General features: G+C 42.5%; 1 protein-coding gene across 1 annotated transcript in view; it reads right to left on the reverse strand.

The window, feature by feature from the left end:
• Nucleotides 1-1,777: 1,777 nt before the first annotated feature.
• DPP6 (dipeptidyl peptidase like 6) overlaps nucleotides 1,778-18,989 on the reverse strand; it is a 370,977-nt gene continuing 353,765 nt past the window's right edge. Inside the window, exons 20-26 of the mRNA XM_067542727.1 lie at nucleotides 16,941-17,135; nucleotides 15,054-15,108; nucleotides 11,983-12,088; nucleotides 10,286-10,344; nucleotides 5,387-5,459; nucleotides 5,192-5,265; nucleotides 1,778-4,027 (exon numbers count right to left, since the gene is read on the reverse strand). Of these exons, the coding sequence (XP_067398828.1) occupies nucleotides 3,881-4,027; nucleotides 5,192-5,265; nucleotides 5,387-5,459; nucleotides 10,286-10,344; nucleotides 11,983-12,088; nucleotides 15,054-15,108; nucleotides 16,941-17,135 (709 nt within the window). The 3' untranslated portion in view covers nucleotides 1,778-3,880. The remainder of the gene's footprint in view (nucleotides 4,028-5,191; nucleotides 5,266-5,386; nucleotides 5,460-10,285; nucleotides 10,345-11,982; nucleotides 12,089-15,053; nucleotides 15,109-16,940; nucleotides 17,136-18,989) is intronic.

The following is an 18,989-nucleotide window of genomic DNA, read 5'->3' on the forward strand; positions in this document are numbered from 1 at the left end:
TCGTGCTGGCATAGGCACTTGTGTGTACAGTGCTGTTGCCGGGTGAGCGTTTCCCACTGACATAGTTACCGCCACTTGTTTAGGTGGTTTTTATTATGTTGATGGGCGCGCGCACACGCTCTCTCTCAGCAACAGGATGTGGCTATATGAGTGCTGTAAGTTTTAAGTGTAGACTAGCCCCCGGTTTTTTTGTCTGGGAGGTAAGACATTCAGGCAGTCAACATGTTAAACCCTATTGGGAGGATGAATAGAGGTGAGAAATGCGGGAGGAGTGAGGGATATGCCGGAAGTTGTTAATGGCTGCCTTCAACTTGTTCTTTGATCTATGGACAGTTATGGAGGTGTTTGAAACTGCTGAGTTTGCTAAAGCAGTTGGCAGGGGCTCTGTGTCCCACCTGTTCCCAAAACCGATAGGGTTCTGCTCGCCTGAACCCTTGACCATTCCTTGAACTTTTGGAATTGATTGAAGACAATGTTCGAAATTTATCCTGTTCCATCCAGACACAAATGCCATCAAATTGAGTGTAAAATCTCACTTCGCTCAGCCAATACAACAGTAATTAATTACATAAGGCTCATTAAACAGTAGTGCAAGTACAGCAATACTCATTATGCCCATAGCAATGACAAATCTTCTTGCTGCCTGAGTTGCTGTTAGCAGAGATTAAAAGGACGTTGTCCACCATTACCTTGGGTTATTGTAAAATCTGCTTGTTATACTCCTGCAGCGATTAGGTTCCAGCACGCTGAATCAGATAACGTCGCATCAGTCTGAGTTTAGGTGATGTGACCTAAACAATCAGCAAGATGCCACTGGAAAATGTGCCTTCCTCCCACTAATGTATAATGGCTAATTATTCCAGGAGCAAGCCCCCGACCCTACACTTTTAAAGGGATATAGGAAAAAAATCCTCTACTGGAATGATGAGTTCTGGACGTGCAGATTTCACACACCTCTTGAAGTAGAAGCCTGAGGTGGACGGTCATGTGTCACATTTGAGTGTGTATGTAAGAGGATGGGACCACACCCAAGGCTTTTAATGAGAGAAAAATCTCCACTTTACAACAGAGTTTATAACAATAAAGGATTCTTTTCCAATTTGAGAACGGCTGCATATAGGAAAATAAGATGTGAAGAAAACGTAGCTCTTCCCTAGTAACCAAGGAGCTGAGTGCCATATAGTGATAGGTATTATTCCCATGTTACTGATAGACACACACACACAGGTAACTTGCCCATAATCACACAGGAAATCGGTGTTGGAATAGCACATTCTCACTCCCATTCCTTTCCCTTTAACCTGAAAACTGTCTTTCTTCTAGTAGAAGAGACAGGAGAGTGATGGTAATAGAGTTAACCCGCTTTGGTGATCTTTGGTGTAACTTGTCATACTGGATGTTAACTGTCCATTTGGCCAAGTTTCCCTAGTTGAGAATACTGGGCCATGTCCTTGAAAAGAGCCTTGCCATTCAGCCTCTGGCAGGCAGGAACTGGGATGGCACCCAGGTTAGCGGGGGTGGATGATAGAAAGGACACTGATGACTCTTCTGTGAGAGAAAGAGAATGTACAGCACAGGGCACAGTTGCATTTCATGTGTCTCTCAGAAACAGCAATCACTTGTTAGGGTGATGTACTCAGTAAGTGGTTTTCTGGGTTCACATTGAGATGTTGCATACTGCATCTATATATCTGGGGTTTGGTTTCCAATTCCGTTAGAAATCACACTTATGGTAACGATTATTTATGGACGTGACTAAAAACCAAAAAATAGCAAGCAGGGTGGTAAAATAATGTTTTATTCCGTGGATGAACAAACACGACCATGCCACATCCTAAATATCCTCCTATAAAAGATTGCAGACAGAGCAGATTTTATGTTTTTCCGATCGAGTCCATTTCAGACTTTTGAGCCCATTTAGTGTGACAAAACCTGGACACACAGCATTCGTATCATCTATTTGGCATTCTGCCAAGTAAAGCAGATTTATATTGTAGTTCCTGTTCGCAAAATGTCAATTAAAGAAAACCCCCCAAACCAATCTAGATTGTTTCCATGATTTACCAGTATATTGGCCAAGACGGTCTAGTTACAACCAACAGTCAAAGCTTAGAGATTAAAATGAAAAAAAACCCTGTCACATTAAAGAACACGATGGGTACATCATCATTGCTGTCAGGATGTGAGTTTACCCACAGTACTGTGTAAAAATGTAGAAACCTGCGCTGACATTCAAATTGTCAAAACAATAAAAGAAATCACATTTATTGATATATTTCCAAGCTAGTACTTCTAAAGAGTCCTGATCAGCAAAGGAAGGTTATAGCATGCATGCTCAACACAAGACTAATATTGGATTGGAGACCTGACAAATAACTGACTTACATTCCTTTATATACAACAAAATGAAATATACAATATTAATACTGGCTGTACATTTGGTCAGAATATCTTACAAGGAGCAACACTAGCCAAAATCTTTATGATACTGTAATTGGAAGTGAATTAATGATTTTTGAGTTTTGAAAGATTTTCACATGGGTTTTTAAACATTGTTTTCCACCCCTGGAAAGACCAGTACGATTTGAGCATAGACACTCTGACTTTACAAACCTCTTTCAAACGGAAGAAATAACTAAAAACGGACTGTGATAATCATTGACTTGGAATCCAAAATCAAAACTAAGCTGCAAACAGCATTTGAAATAAATCTATCCAAATGGATTTTCATTTTTAATGCTTCACAAGATGATCAACAAAGTGTCTGATACAAACTTTCACTACCACAGTGTAGATCAGCAGTTCTCAACCTTTTCAGGTCAGCGACCACTTATTCAGAGTAACAAATGTTTGCAACTCTCTTATATTTTTTACTCTTCTAAAGTAAATGTATCAAAGCTAAGCTTAAATTCATAGATTCCAAGAGCAAAAGAGACCATTGTGATCATCTAGTCTGAACTCCTGTATAACACAGGTCATTCAACTTCCCCAAAATCATTTATATGTGTGCTTCGAGAGGTTAACAGACAATATTTGAAGGTAAGGGCATGCAGGGAGGGACCAAGGTTTTCTTTGTTTTACACTGTAATACAATTTAACACCTTGCACCCTCCCCCCTTCCCTGATTGCCTTTTGTCATCCCCTTTAGGGTCATGACCCACCAAATGAAAAACACTGATCTAGTTAGTTCAATGCATGTTTTCTTCCACATCCAGGACAAGAAGTGAAGCTAATAACATGAGCATGAGACCAAATGAAAAGAGGAACGGGTAAAAACAATATAAAATAGTAATTAATTACATGAGGTTAATTAAACATTAGTGTAACTACAGGGATACCTGGTATAATAGAATCTGTATGCCCCATACCAATGATGAATCTTCTAAACATGGAGGAGTGCAGGCAAATATGCATGGATCAGAACCTTTAAAATAATTGTGCTATAATCTTTTCCGTTTATTAAGTTTTATCTGACACAACAGGATGCTAACTATGGTAACCCTAATAGGGATGACGTATTTCATTGCTACTGCTTCATTTCTTGAATGCAATGGGCCATTTAACCTTCTAGTCCTCAAGGTGGTTTCTTGGGGTGGTCTTTCAAGTCCAATTTCTTGAGAGCCTTTTACTCCAGAAGTCATTTTGTGGCAAAAAAGGTGATGATGTTTGTGATGGATTCATTTCAGACAGCAGTTTCTGCTGAGTTCATCATGCTTAGTGTTCTTCCATTCAGGAAGGAGTTGCTGTCCGTAAAGCAGGCGAGCTGCTTTCAGTTTGATTTAAATACATGCTAACAACATAACATTTCTTTCTCCAGGAAAATGATTCAGTTGCATATTGTTATAAAGAACGGCCTTGTGCTTAGCACCAACCAAAAGAGTTAATCCTCCTCCTCCTCATCTTTCAGTGTGACTACCGGGAGTTTGTCTTGAACTTTGAAACATTCCACAAAGAAATTGACAAGGGACTTGTACAAGTGTTGCTCAAGCGCTGCACTGTTAAAGTAATGGCTCTCATCAGGGTATATCTGCAAAGGAACCAAGGAGATGTTATGTTAAGATTAAAGATGAGCCTGAACTAGAGTCCCAGATCTGAACACCTGGGATCCATCCAGATCTGACCTCTGCAGCTCAGGCCCAGCTCTAGCTAATGAACATCAATACATACACTCTTCTATGACACACAGGGCTTATCTTGCACTGGTTAAACTAACAGACTGTATGTACACAAATTTAGTTAAACTGGTACAAACCTCTGTGTGGACACTCTTATTTCAGTTTAAAAGTAGCTTATGAACGGGTTTAAATAAACCTAAATAAGCCCCCTAGTGTAGATGAGGTTTATGGTGACAGAAGGAGTTTTTCTGTCAGCATAGTACCACCACCTCCTTGAAGGACATGAACTGTGTCAACAGAAGTTCTCTTCTGTCAGCATAGCTGTTTCTACACTGGGGGCATTGCCGGAATAGCTATGTTGGTTGGAGGTGGTTTTTTTCCACATCACTGACTGACAAAGCTATGCTGACAAAACTTTGTAGTGTAGACCTGGCCGTAGGGTGACCACACAGGGGTGTATTCCAGTTTAACTAAATGAGTGCAGGGTCATATGTAGACAAGGCCTTAGACTCTATTGCTTGTAAAGTGAATTAAAACATAATTAAAAAGTTGAATGCAAACTTAATGAAAAAGGAATTTATTTTTTTTAGAAGAAACTTTAATAACTCTGTAAAGGTAATGTCCTAAATAATCTCAACTATGCGTCTAATTTAGATCTAACAGACAACTTTTTTACATGTTATCTGAATGCCACTTGATTATAACACACTTCTAAAGCTGCAATTTTCAAAGGGGAATATGGAGTTGGGGGTCCTAGTTCTCAATGAAAGTCAGTAGAAGTTGGGTGCCAAATTCTTTTGAGAATCCCAGCCTAAGAACATATTTACTGAGTTTAACAACTGTGCAGTATTGGACCAAATCTAAATGATGATACAAAGTGTGTGTGTGAGAGAGAGAGAGGTGTGTAACTGGAAAATGTACATTTAACTTAGAATTACTGTTCTATTTGTATTTCTATATTGTACGGTATATATATAGTGAGTGCTTTCTAACACTTACTTCATACTATCTATTTTCTATTCAAAGTGCAAAATAACCGTTTAAGTATGAAAAATGGAAATACACACATACTGTACCTGCAAGCTGTAATTAGCCTTTGCCCTAATTAGGTGTGTAATAAGGTCTGCAGTATGCTGGAAATGGATTTTTTCTGTAAAATCAGATTAGTATCAATAAATGCATAAAAGTGGCAAATTCAATTAAGAAAAAAAAAAATCAAAGAGTATCGTAAAATACACAATGTATCACACTAAAATAGTGAGTTAACTTACCATCGGCTGTGGCATGGATGATTAAAAACTTTTGATCTTTCAGTAATGATACTCTGTGTGCTAATTTGGTGATCTGTGAAGATAAAAGTTGCAGGTAAGATTAAGCATTGTGCCAGAAATTAATGATTTATATATAAATAGCAAAGTAGCACTTTAACTCTGTTTGATATTTGACTAACAGAATGATAAGCTGGTAACATTGCAACCTCTTCCTCTTGGTGGCTTGAATCATTACAGCAGCAGAATGGAGGAGGAACTATGTTGTCCATTTATCTAACCTTTCCCTGCCCTTCATGACCAATCCTGCTCCAACAGTAGATGGTGGGTGTGATGGAATGCACCCCTGTATTCACACCCTACACACTACTGTAATAATCTTTGTACAAAGTATGTCTTGTGCGGTATCATTTGAAAACTCGTAACTTGCTGGTCAGTATTGTCATGGTGAAATATATGTAGCCACACAAATTATAAGGTTATGACCCCTCTCTGAGGGAAAGGTCCTGACCTAGCGGTTGGTCAGTGATTCTACTGGAAGCGTGTGGTGAGAAACCTTGCTTTGAATCTAATATAGTTTGTTAAGTTGGGCACTAGAAAGCGTTTTATCTTTATTTTTCTTGTAACCATCTCTGACTATTATGCCTCATTGCTTGTACTCACTTTAGAGTTCTTTGTGATTAATAAACTTGTCTTATTGTTTTATCTAATCCAATGTGTTGAAGTTGAAGTGTCTGGGCAACTCCATGTAGGTGGCAAGTTGTTTATTATTTCATTAAAGGAATAACAGACTTAATATATGTGGCCTGTCCAGGACAGGCTGGGCAGTACAAGATGTACATTTCTGGGGGAAAATCCAGCACTAGGAGTGTGTTGGGGTCACACAGCAGTATAACTCAGGCTGGTGAGAGCCAGGCTGTGACTGGCGGGCTGCAGTTACACAAACACAGTTGGGAGAGACCTGCATGTTGGCAGGCTGCTTGCAAGTGGCGGTGGAAGCTACTGCAGCAAGGCATTGTAAGGCACTTGTGGTTGCAGGGCAGGGATGACCCAGCCCCTCATCGGTCTGGACAGCTCCCAGGTATGTCACATTGGGTCATACCCATCAATTTGTTCAGATGTTTAACCACCCACCCAGCACTCTAGGTATGGAACACACATGAAAGATTTCTACAGCTACTGCCAGTGGATACAAACACCTCCAAAAGGTGTTCCCCAGTTCCCACAGACAACTCTCCTTCCTAACCCTCTATTTCAACATCCACCTAGGGTAGCTTCAGAGAACTGGTGCGCCTTAAGGTGTGCCCTGAAACCAACAGATCTGGGCTGTGACACACGAAAGGGGGAAGTTGACTCCAAACCTGTGTGTTCATTGCTGAGAATGCCTTGTCCTCAGTGACCCCTATCCCCCGTACCCCTAAATCAGAGGACTGTGAGTTTAATGCCCCAGGGGACTGCCATGCTAAAGTACCACAAGAGAAGAGAGGAGTTCTCCATGTATTCAATTTGCGGGAAAGAATCTAACACGCCTCAAACTATATACCTTAGCCACTGCACCCTCTCTAGTCCCCAGCCAAAACTTCACTCACCTGGAGTTAAGGTACAAATATCTACTGCTTGCTTAAGGAAAAAAACCCGTTAAAATGTAGTCATGTGGTCTTAGTCTAACAAAGTGACTGTGTCAAACATGGTACCAGTTTATTAAGCTAAGGTATGTATAGGGACCCCATTACTGTAGTATCTGAGCACCTCACAATCTTTACTGTGAGATTGGGAAGTGCTATTATCCCCATTTTATACATTGGGCCCTACTAACTCTGTTCCCTGACCTTCAAAGTTATTTAGGCACCTATTGATTTCAATGGGAGTTGGGCACCTAAATATTTTTGACGATCTGGTTCTCAATAATTTGCACACAGACGTCCGTGGCAGATCAGGGACATGTGCCCCAGTGTCCTGAGTCCTATGTTAATACTCTAACCAATGCGTCATTCTTCCTCTCCTTATGTGCATTTAGAATTGTATCTTCTGCTGTCAGTGAATTTTTACTGCTTTTTACTCCTGTAGAGTTGACAGAGCTAAGAGTGTGAGCTGGATGCTATTCCTCCCTGTGCATCACAAACTGAAGCATTTCCTGCCATACAGTGGGTTTGCCCATGTAAAACTAATTTAAAGACAATGGGGTTGTAAAGGTGTGGCTGAGCCCAACAGGACCTTTATTAAATGGGATGATGTGTGAGAAGGCAAGAACCCAGCTTGACTCTCAGAGCCCAGTCTGTGTTGCTGATAGAAAAGTGTCTTTTTACTTGTAAACCGAACAGATATCTATGGAAATCAATGAGAGACAATAAACAAGGGACCCCACACTGCCTTTTTTTTTTCTTTTTAAACAGAGTCAGAGAGCAGATCTGAACATTGTTTTTTGAAAAACACAAACATCGTTTGGATAATCAGAGTTAAGGTTCCAGTGCAAACAATTAATGAAAACTTTGGAAAATGTAGTAATGTGGCATGGAGGTACTGGAGATAACCCTAACCCTGTTCTCATTTTCCCACTACCTTATGCACCGTCCATGTAAGGCAGATATAGTATGTGTCTGACAACTACAGTACTTAACGTGTTTAACACTGGATGTCTTGTTGGTTTGGTTGAGAACACAGGCAAAAACATGTTCACCGTGGTTTTACACTGCAGCTTATACATAGCCTACACTGACTGACCACAGGTGAGGGAGCCCAGATGCTGTGAAGGACAATGTCAAAAATGGTTGTAAGATTTCCAATGCTGGGAACTAGGGGAATATTGTAGGAAAGTTGGCTGGGAGCTGGATATATCTTTGGGGTTTGCAGAAAGAGTTAGGGTAATACTTTGGGCCAATAATGCCTTTCAACCATGAATCTCAAAGCACTTTTCACGCTCCCATTAATTTAGCCTCACAAGTCCCCTGTGAGTTGGGTAGTAGAATACTCATTTTACAGCTGAGGAGACAGACACAGAGGGATTAAGTGACATTGGTATAGGCAAGGATGATACCATGCAAGGAGAGCATGTGGCTCATGTTAAAGATGTACGGGGTTCAGGCCTACAGCTGTCATGATCTTGGGGCAGGTGTGGGGGAGGCAGGCAATGATGTGAGAGCAGAGTTAAGGGGGTCTGGATGCCTTAATTGCATTTCCATGCAGGGCCATTTTTAAAAATGGAACCTTGAGGTCTCTGAAGGGCCTTCCCCACAAGTGACAGGTTTGGGTATTTTTGGGGGTTAATTTTAATGTTAAATTCCAGCTACTTAACTTTTTTGCTTTGGAACTTCCTTAGTGTTTTTCCCCCCACCCCATATAATTCAGAATTGCTCAGCTGCCGGGCTCTGTGTGGACTCACAAGTTGCTCCAGGACTTTGGCAAAGTTAGGAAACTAACAGGGACTGTAGAAGAGCTTGAAAGTGTGCAAGGAGAGACCCTATTCCTCTTGCTAACTCCTGGGTCCTCTTCTCTCCTGTGCTGGGGGCAGGTGATCCCCATGCCTCTAAGGTGTGTGTGTCTGTCTTTCTCTTTTCTGTTCCCGTCAATCCCCCTTTAGGTCCCTGCCTGCTGCTCCCTCCATTATAATATTGCCTCCAGGGGGATGATATGGTTTATAAAGTCTGCATCAGGCCTAGTTCTGGCCTAGTTCAGGCATAGTTCCGTGGCTTGGGAAACAGCAGTTTCTTGCTCCTTGATTCCTAGAGTGCATGGCACAGTCGTGGTGTGCAACATTCCACAGACACGTGAAATGGCATTTAACAACCACATAATTCCTCTCCACGCTAGTCAAAGGTACCAGTACTTACCAAGGCCAACCTCCTGAAACGAATAGCCAAGCTATTCTGCACTACATCCAAATGAGAACACTGAATGCTTGGAACCGCTTTCACTCTGTTTGATTTGCCTTCAACTTTCCAGGAAAAAAGTCTACCATGGCCTAACTATCTCACATGTGAAATTTCAGAGGGCCAGTGAATTCACTATCTGGATCAACTAGCCACAAGCCCCACCTCGTAAGGAGTAGCGCAGGGGCTCTAGCTGATTTTTCTTTGTTGTGAAGTGGGCAATTATTTCCAACCCCAGTGGCGAATGCCTGTGCAAAGTCCATTTAATCTGGCTGTGTGCAGGGCTAGCACTAATTTTTCAGCACTTTCCAGGCACAACCCAGTGACCCTTTTCCTCCACGTAGCTACTCTCTTCTAGTTTCTTCAGAATAACTGAAGCATTCACACCCATTGAACCTGCCTCACACCAGCAACAATACATTTGTAACTAATGAGCTATCTGCATTTTTCATACCCTGCTGGACCCAAGCACAGAGCTCTGCTTACACCAACTCAAGCTGAAATACCCCATTCTGTGCTTGCCACCAACAGCAGCTCGACCTTGGGTGAAATGTACATGTAAAAGGGACTTTAAATGGACTGTAGATTAAAAGACATGATCTCAGGGGCTGAGCACCAAAATAGAGTTCTAGACATGGTTTAGACACTGTTTCCCCCTGTGGCCATGGACCAGTCACTCAACCTGCCTGCCGAAGATTTCCCATCTGTAAAATGGGGCTAATAATACTTACCTACTTTAGAGGGGTAGCCTGAGGATTAATGACTGACAAGGCTATTAATTACTTTACTGTTAAAGTCAAGGGAACAAAAACAGCTAGTCAGGCTGCAGACTTAAAGCCAAAATCACTTTCAAACATAGACCTTTTTACTACTCTCAGGCACTGCTTTTGATGTCCCTTCCCTTCCCTTCCCTTCCCCGCCCCCCCTTGAAATCATACAGAAGAAGATAGGGATAAAAAGGTAAAGAAATGTTTAAATTTTGTTGTGGAAGTGCATACACTGACTCAAAGCTCTGTTCTCAACTCCATGCAATTACCTCATATGCTCTGTTATCAATCCCATGTAGTCCCAAATACCTTTCAGAAAAGGCAGAAGCTTGAAAAGAAATAAAGAAAACATATTGGTCGGTCTTTACTTCAGTGCACAACAGCTCCATTTCAAAAATAAAGGCCACATTTTCTGACTCAGCCTTCATTAAATGAGAAATGTTTCAGGCCCTCTAATTTTTGTTTTGCTTTAGAAATCTGGTCAGAATTAACTACTCAATCTGTAACAACATTGATGGAGAAAACATAATTCTAACAAAAAAACAGTCAAAACAAGTTTGTAATGCCAAACCTTTTGCAGTTAACACATGATCCACTATGCTACACGGCCTTTTGTCATTACTGTATACCTAGATATTTAATTAGCCACAGGAGGGCTCTGCTATTGATTTTTGAATGCAACTGAAATATATTGAGAGCTACATGGAAAAAAGTTATCTAATCTTGGGGGCTGGTCTCCTTTCACCTATTGGCTGATCCAACTCTAGATGAAGTCAATGGAAAGATTCTCTTTGGCTTCAGTGGAAGTTGCATTGGGCCCTAATGCAGGTGTAGCACCTTGATGTTAATGGAGCTATTCCTGATTTACACCGGTGCAAAGCGAGAGGAGTATCAGTTCCACTGAATAGCCAGCCAAGGAGAGAATGGAGCAGCTAGGAGGAAAATCCCTATATAGGTCCACTGGGTGGGAATGGGGTGGCTTTCCTTTAGAGGTGTGCTTTGATGGGAGCGGCTAGAAGGTGACCTTAGATCAGTTTGTCTTTGGCTGAATGGGAGCAATTGCTAGCAAATGCTGATGGGGCTATTTGGCCTTTGGAAGATTTGTTTTGAGTTTCCAATGGGCTGATACAAGCCACAGTGAGAATGTACAGACCCAGCAGATGTGACACTCCATGAATAAGGCCCAGATCCTGCAAGGCCGTCCACATGAGCAAGGTCTTATGGGGCTCCCCCGTGGAGCGCTGTGCAGGCGCAGGAGTCTGCTCCGGCACAGAACTGGGCTGGTGAGTCTATATTTAGACCTTCTTCAAAACCCTTCATTTAACATGGGACCAAACTATTTACAAAGCTCACAAAGCTCCATCAGCAAGTGAGTCTGCAAGCTAGGCAAACATGTCCATTTGCATGCGCAAGCAGACGCAGGCTGCTTTATAACCTAGCCTGGAATGTATAATGTTAACAGGGCGGAGCAGTTTGAAGTTCAAGCCCTGGTCCGTCCTAGTACTGTTCCAACCTTTTTGATAAGTGTCTGGGTTGTGTTTATCACATATTTGTGTGTATCCATGCTACTATGGGTGAGCTTCTGATATGACTGGGGTATAGCAGTGACAATGTGGATGGCGGCACTTTGCAGCCATTGCCATGGTTATTCTTTATGACGTGTGCTCGGCGTGGTACAGACACAGAAGGACGAGGGTCCCTGCCTTAAGGAGCCTACTGTCTGAGGGCCCGACTGTGAAGCTCTTACTTATGCAGGGGACGCATCCCATTGAAGTCAAGGGTGCTCACCAATGGGCGCAAAGGGTTTATAGTCCAGCCCTAAATAGACAGACAACACCATAGATACAAGGAGAGCCAGAGGCACGGTTTTAAGAAACAAAGAAAAGGGAGAGCCAGTAAGGGGGGGTGGGAATGTCCAGTGGTGGCTGGAGTTGGTATTCTGTGGCCTTCGGGGAATGGTGCTTACCGTGTAATTTCAAGTCTGTCAACGGAGAAAGAGCAGCTCCGCACGTGAACACTTGATTCTCTTCACCAGCCGGAAGAATAAAAGTGCTCAGGTAGCCCCCGTAATCCTAGAGTACGGACAGACAAACAGCCACACGCGTGGGTGAAAATACAAAACTGCTGAACACCAAAGCAGTCGTCGCACACAGCAGTCAACTAGGAAGAACAGTGGCGATGCCGGAGTGATGCAATGCTGTGTTCAGAGGCAGGCCCAGCTGAGGGGCAATAACCCCCGGGGTGCCTTATGACAAATAGCGCACATCCTCTTTGTTAATATTTATTTGTATTGCACCTGGAGGTGCCAGCCCCATAGTGCTAGACACTGTACAAACAAACATGTAACGAAGGAATGGCTCCCTACCTAGAACGCTGATAATCTAAGGGTACGTCTGCTCTGCAGGGAGAGGTGTGACTGCAGCGTGCAGAGGCGGACACAAGCTGGCGCTGCTCTAGCTAGCTCGCTGCTGTGGGCGGGAGCATGGGCTGTACCACCCCGCCTGGGTCATGCTGCTGCAGCTTCCCGGATATTTGAGCTAGCTAGATCAAAGCAAGCTTGAGTAAGTCTATACGTGCTGCCGGCACGCCTCTGACTGCAGCGCAGACATGCCCTGAGACACGGCTTCCGGCTCAGTGGGTATTAGCTGTAAATTGAGCCCTACTAATACAAGCTAATGCCTTAGCCTGGGTGTTAAGTGTACACAACCCCTGCATCCCTCCCTCCAGTTCGATTCCACCAGGCTGAAGTACAGCAGAGCAGAGCGCTCAATAGATAAAAACCATTCACTTCTGCTTCCCCGTGTGACGGGCTGGTAGCTAATTTGAGCTGCACTGGGGCACAGTGAGGTGTGTTCTGACAAACCTGCTAACATTATGTGGGCCCATGCGTGTGAAGGAGAGGGGGGTTTTCAGCACACATTCAAAATGAATGGGAAACGGGTCCAAACCAGTGCCACAGCCCCACCAAGAGTTAATAAACTAGCCAGTCACTACAGTCAGATTCTTGCAGATCTTACACAGGCAAATCTTCCACTTCACGTCAGTGGGAGTTTTGCATACCTAAGGAGCGGAAGCCTGGGGCCCAACTATGGGCCTGATCCTGCAACCATTTATGCATTTAAATAACTTTGGGCTAGATCCACAAAGGCATTTAGATGTCTAAGGCCAAAATTGAGCTCCTCAAACCCTGCTCAGCTGTCACCTAACCCTGTAGGTGCCTAAGCCCCTAAGTTTCCATTGGTAAAGTCCCGTGTCACCAACATTTCTGCTGCTGGGCATGTGCACAGCTGCCTCACTCTTGGTGCCCAAGCAGGGTCCTCAAACTAGGTGTTTTCCCCATCTCTCTCGCCAGTGGGCCTCACACAGAATAGAGGTGGAGGAGGAGGTGGCGGGGCCCTAACCACCGGGTTGTGGAGTTTATTGGAGAGGGCCCCTCTCAATCTCTGCTGTGGAAGCTGTTCACTTGGTATAAACAATAAGTCTTTGGAAGAGGCACTGGAATTTGGGTGCCCTAACTCCTGGGCCGTACAGTCAATCTCACGCTCTCTCGCCAATGACTATTAAGTATTTCATACAAAGTGAAACAGCTTCAACAGGAGCAACTGAATGAGACCCACTGCAGCATACTCACCTGAGAGGTGGGAGCCCCAGATTCAAATCCTTACTTCCCACCAGTCAGAGGAAGTGGGATTTGAACCTGGGTCTCTCATATCCTGGGTTAGCGTTCTAACTACTGGCTCCAGGTTATAAGACCATAGTGTCTGCCTACAGATGGGTACATAGGAGGGGACCCCCCCCCCCCATACAAAGGTATCAGATACCTCTGCAATCCTATCTCTGTGCAGGAAGAGGACTGAGTGGAGGCTCATCAGACCAGGGTGAGAAGAGTGTGTGGGAGGGAAAGTTAACTCTCTTGGAGTCTCTAAGGACAGCAATATCCATGGGAGTCCCTGATAGTGCACAGGTATGGGGGGGGGGGGGGTCCATACAGGTGGTCAAGCCTTCCCTGGATCCTTGGGGAACTGACAAGTTTAAGGGTGGGCCCCATAACTTATTACCCCAGTTTCTCTTGGTGATTTGGAAGAGCCCTCTACTGTGTGCTCTTCCAAAGGAGAGGAATGGTCTGAACCATGAGTATCATTTGAGTCATCTAAATAACTGTATGTGTATATTTCCAGGATTGGGCCCTGTATTCGCATGGTTAAATAAAGTCTTGCTCTGTTGCAGAGTCTGTAAAATTGCAACATACTCTAATAAACACCAGTCACTGTTGTTCAATTTGATTACTGCAGTGCCCAATGTGCCAGCAAAGATGCTGGATGTGTCTCATCTGTCTGAAACACAAAATACAGTTGGACTCACACTGATTACAACCTTAGTATGTTTTCCATCAGGTCTGAATGACCTGGTCTGGTATTATGCCAAGAGCCCATCTCCTTTCCCTTCAGAAATAGTGCCAATAGCAAAACTGATATTAGCATTTCAGTGGCTGCTATGAACTGGTAAGCAGTTCTGAAGCAGGGATTCTATTATCTCTTCAGCACTTTTCACCTACTGTACTTTTATACCTGTAGCAATAATGATTTCTTCTAACAATTCCCTTCTCATATTAAACAATGTGTATTTAGCAATTAATATGTCTCAGCAGTGCACACTCCATGACATGAATCAGTTTCAAAATTCAACATCAGTGTTTTTCATTTGTATGATATAAGCCAACTCCACCCACAGTTCAATAGTCCTTAAGGGACAAGATGAAAATTAACTGAAAGTTCACATGGAAAAATAAAAGTAATTAAGTATCTGACAGCAATTTTCTCACACATAATGGATGTTTTTCCCTTTCAAGATAATTTCAAAGGAAACATTGATAAATGGGCTGACAAAATCAAAGCTCCCATCTTTAGAATCTCCAAGCAACAAGCAGTTTGTCTCAAAAAACAAAACCACCACCACTGGTACCCTCAGTATTAGGAACAGGTGTTTAAACACATCAGCACACCATAGCAGAGGGTAGGGATCACAGGAAAATTTTACCTTCCCAAATACAGCAACTCGCATTTTATCAATATAATGTTCTTTCAACATTGTCCTAAAATATGAAACAGACAAGAAATAGTTCAGTTAAAGGAGCACACTGTTAGATATATGGAATACATGCTGGCATTGTGTGGCTTGAAGATTTTATCAGCATGAGTTCAGGATTGTTGTATTACCCAAGCCACATGCAAATTATGTAGGCCAATCGAAACTCACGCTGATGGCCACTGCTTCATGTAACTTTCTGTTTGATTTGTTCTTGGTCTTTCAACCCCTTGCCTCATATGGAACATTTCAGATACATCATGCAGATCATGCCTCCTATGAGCCAAAATGTACCAGGTGCACCCTAATTTCCGTTAATTTTGATTGGCCCATGGAAGCACAACATATTACCTATAGAACCAATGACAAAATTGTAACTAATACATGGCTTCGATGGTGTTCTTAAGGACTTAGAACAGTAATTCTACAAATAGCACAGGGTCCCATATTTATTGTCTTGCAATGACTTCCATATAAAAGAAATCTTCACTTTATAAGTCAAAAGATGGATTTTTCCCAACTGCTAGCACTGCAAAATTAATCCAGGACCTGAAAATCAAGTGGTATTCTTTCTGCCCCTTCTATTATTTATCCGCACTAGCACAGAATCTGAAATCAGAATGTTGCTGATGGACAGGGAAGAACGGAATCCAGCTAACTCTTCTGTACATTTCGTGACTACAATACTAGAAGCAGGAAAAAAAAAATTTTCTAGTAAAGTAAGTGGATAGGACTTGAACATAAACAGGCGGCAGATAGCTTCATTTAACAATATTTAAATATTTAAATTAGCCAAAATTGCTATCTGTCCAGCAAATAAGTCATATAAGCAAATAAATCACTGTAAATTATTTGTAAGACTAAAAATGAAAGAAAAAAGATTTTGTTCATTTTTCAGAAACATTCATAATCGTCTTTACTACAGTCCCCAGAACGTTAATTAAAATCATCTTTCTGTTGGTTCTTAAACATCTTAATCCACCATTTTGATGCTTAATAAAGGCTGTTTATTTATTATAATAAACATTAGCATCATCCATATATGTGCCCACTTCCTTAGAGACCAAGTATATATTTTTATCACACTGAACTAGCTTCATAATGTCTTGGAACCACGATTCCTATATGTTAAGCTATTGCTGCTGTCACATCGCATGCATTACACTGATGGTTTTGCAGCATCTCTGTGTGACACCTCATAGGACTCAAACAGTTCCTTCCCTTAACAACTGAATGGGCCCTCAACTGCACCCAACCATTTATTTAAAAAATCCCTCCTCCTTTCCCCCCCTTCCTCCCTCAAATATTTTAAAACAGACCCTTGAACTTTTCAAAGGTAAGCCCTTCATCTCAGTCCCTAGTAATGTTAATATCAGAAAAAGCTTTTTTGGATAATACTTGAAATCATTATTTAGCTGACATTTACTTCCCATATTGAAATATAAAGGAGTGTATTTGTACTTTCAATTTATCATGTTGCTTCAATTGTTTATAAAACAGCACTCAAATAGGAGGAGATGCATCGCTGAATTGTACCTAGAGAGATAAAACAATTGACTTTAACAACAGTTCGGCTCTGGTTACAGTGGGTGGGCAAAGTGATCTTCTGAACAGGGCTCTCTCTCAGGGAGATCCTGATCCTGAAAGAGAACTGTGTAAGCAGACTTTTCCCACCCCTCCCTCACAGATCCCTCTTGACTTCAGTGGGGTCCCACCAATGCAGTTCTCTTTGCAGGGTCAGGGTCTTACAGTATTTTCTAGCATCCAGGTACAGTTGAGGAGTCTGAAAATACATTTCAATTACAAATGCAATTCATTTCTATAAGGACAGTCATTCACCGGACAGCTTCCAACTGATCCTTCTCCTCCAAAAGAACCAATCTTCTTTTAACTTCATGTAACAACTTAGTGCCTTGGAATCCACTGCCACGGCCATCAAACTTCATCACAATTGCATTGTGGGAGCTGACCAGCACGCTATCCCAATTCACTTCAAACTTTTCCGTTACACTCTGGCTACCAGGTGTTCCATCACTGAAACAAGAACAGATACAAACCAAATGCTCAATTACTCATGCTCAATGCAATAATGGCAAGACTACCAAAGACTAGAGGCCTTTTATGCAACATAATCTCTTCTTCCAAAAGTGGCAGCATAGTCTCCGCTTTTAAAGATGAGTTTGCAGACCAGCTTGCACCGATGCTACATGCATTATAGGGTGACATAGATTTTAACAAGAAAGCCAAGATATCTGTCTTAATACAAACGTCCACAGCGAGGGCTGGGGAGCGTGGGATGGTTTTTGACGCAGGCGAGTAGGCTGCAGGAAGGTTTTCTCAGCTATCTAGATTCTTATATGGCAACCATCACTGTGATATTTGAGCATTTTGTGAAACTATGAAGCATACACATAAATGGGCCAGATCTTCAGCTTGGCCAAAGTAGCGTAGCTCCACTGAAGTCAGTGGAGTTATGCCTGTTTGCACCACTTGAGGATCTGGCCCCAATCTATATTTATGTCTCTCTCTCATCCCTCCAGTCTGTAGGGACTGAGCTACTGTGGTTGGCTGGTGGAGGTTAATGGGGATGGCCTAGCTTGCAGAAAGTTTGGGGAGGGAAGCCTATTGAGTCGTTAGACTGCTGATACCCATCACAAACTGCCCCTCTCCTACAGGAGTTTTGGATAGTGTCTACAGATGTGATTGTCAGTCACTTGATGTCACTACTGCTTAAAATAGGTACAAGGGAAAAGCACATTAAAAACAAAACTGGCGATAGAACAATTGACTTTAACAACAGTTCAGCTCCGGCTGCAGTGGGTGGGCAGAGTGATTAGCTGAACAGGGCTCCCTCTCAGGGAAATCCTGGTCCTCGAAGAGAACTGTGTAAGCAGACTTCTTTCTGCCCCCGCTATCCCCCAGATCCCTGCTGACTTTACTTCCCTTTGCAGGATCAGATTGCATGCTCTCTTGGGGCTCTCTCAGTCCTAACTGATCACAAGAAACACGCATGACCACACAAACACTGCAAACAGCACAGAGCTGAACTTCTCAAACTCCCACCGTACAAAGCAGAAATTACAATGGACCTATAGAAATAGGGTGACCCGGGGAAAGGAGATTTTGTTGGGTGAGTTCTAAATGACAAGGGATACTGGCATTTTCACCTATGGGCAGTTCCTTTTATGGGCTCCCAGAGACACTAGCCAACTTCCCGCAGTTTTTTAACATGCATATGACATGAGTTATTTGCATTTGCATCACAAACGCCCAGAAGCACCCACTTTCAGAGGCAGCCTAATCAAGTGTCGTTAGCTTGATGAGTACCAATCTTCCTCAAGCACTTGTATAATGAAGTACGTTTTCTCTGAAGTAATTTTGTGATGTGGCAGCGTGTTCACTGCAGTGTTTTTGTCCTTCATTGAAAGAAGCTGCAGGATGGTGTTTTGGAATTGATTAGTAATGCGTCTTTGCCTTCTTCATTCCTATATCAGACCCCAAAGTGCAGCCCTACTTGAAAGCAGTGGGAGTTAGGTTCCTAAAAACCTTTGATGATCTGGGCCTAAATGACTCAGTGGGCTAGCTGTAAGGATAGCTCCATTGTTGAGATGGACTACATTAACAGTTTGGAGTTGCTTTGAGGAAAGAACCTTATTCACTCCTATTTATAGGACCACAGGGCAGAGTAACTAGGAGTGCAAGCTTTAGCAGAGGTTATAATAGCCCATTAAAAAAATAAAGATGTACACTATTCCCCAACTGTTGCTGCCACAGTTTAGCAGGAAGACGACACATCCCATAATCCAGTATTCTAATGTGAGAGGGCTTAGCTAGCCCTGTTAAGAGAGTCCCTGAAACTATAATATTGAATATTATATTCAATAAAAT

This window comes from Emydura macquarii, unplaced genomic scaffold, assembly GCF_026122565.2.
Source record: "Emydura macquarii macquarii isolate MOO-44397 ecotype Brisbane River unplaced genomic scaffold, CSIRO-AGI_Emac_v2 contig_719, whole genome shotgun sequence".
Classification (NCBI taxonomy): domain Eukaryota; kingdom Metazoa; phylum Chordata; order Testudines; family Chelidae; genus Emydura; species Emydura macquarii.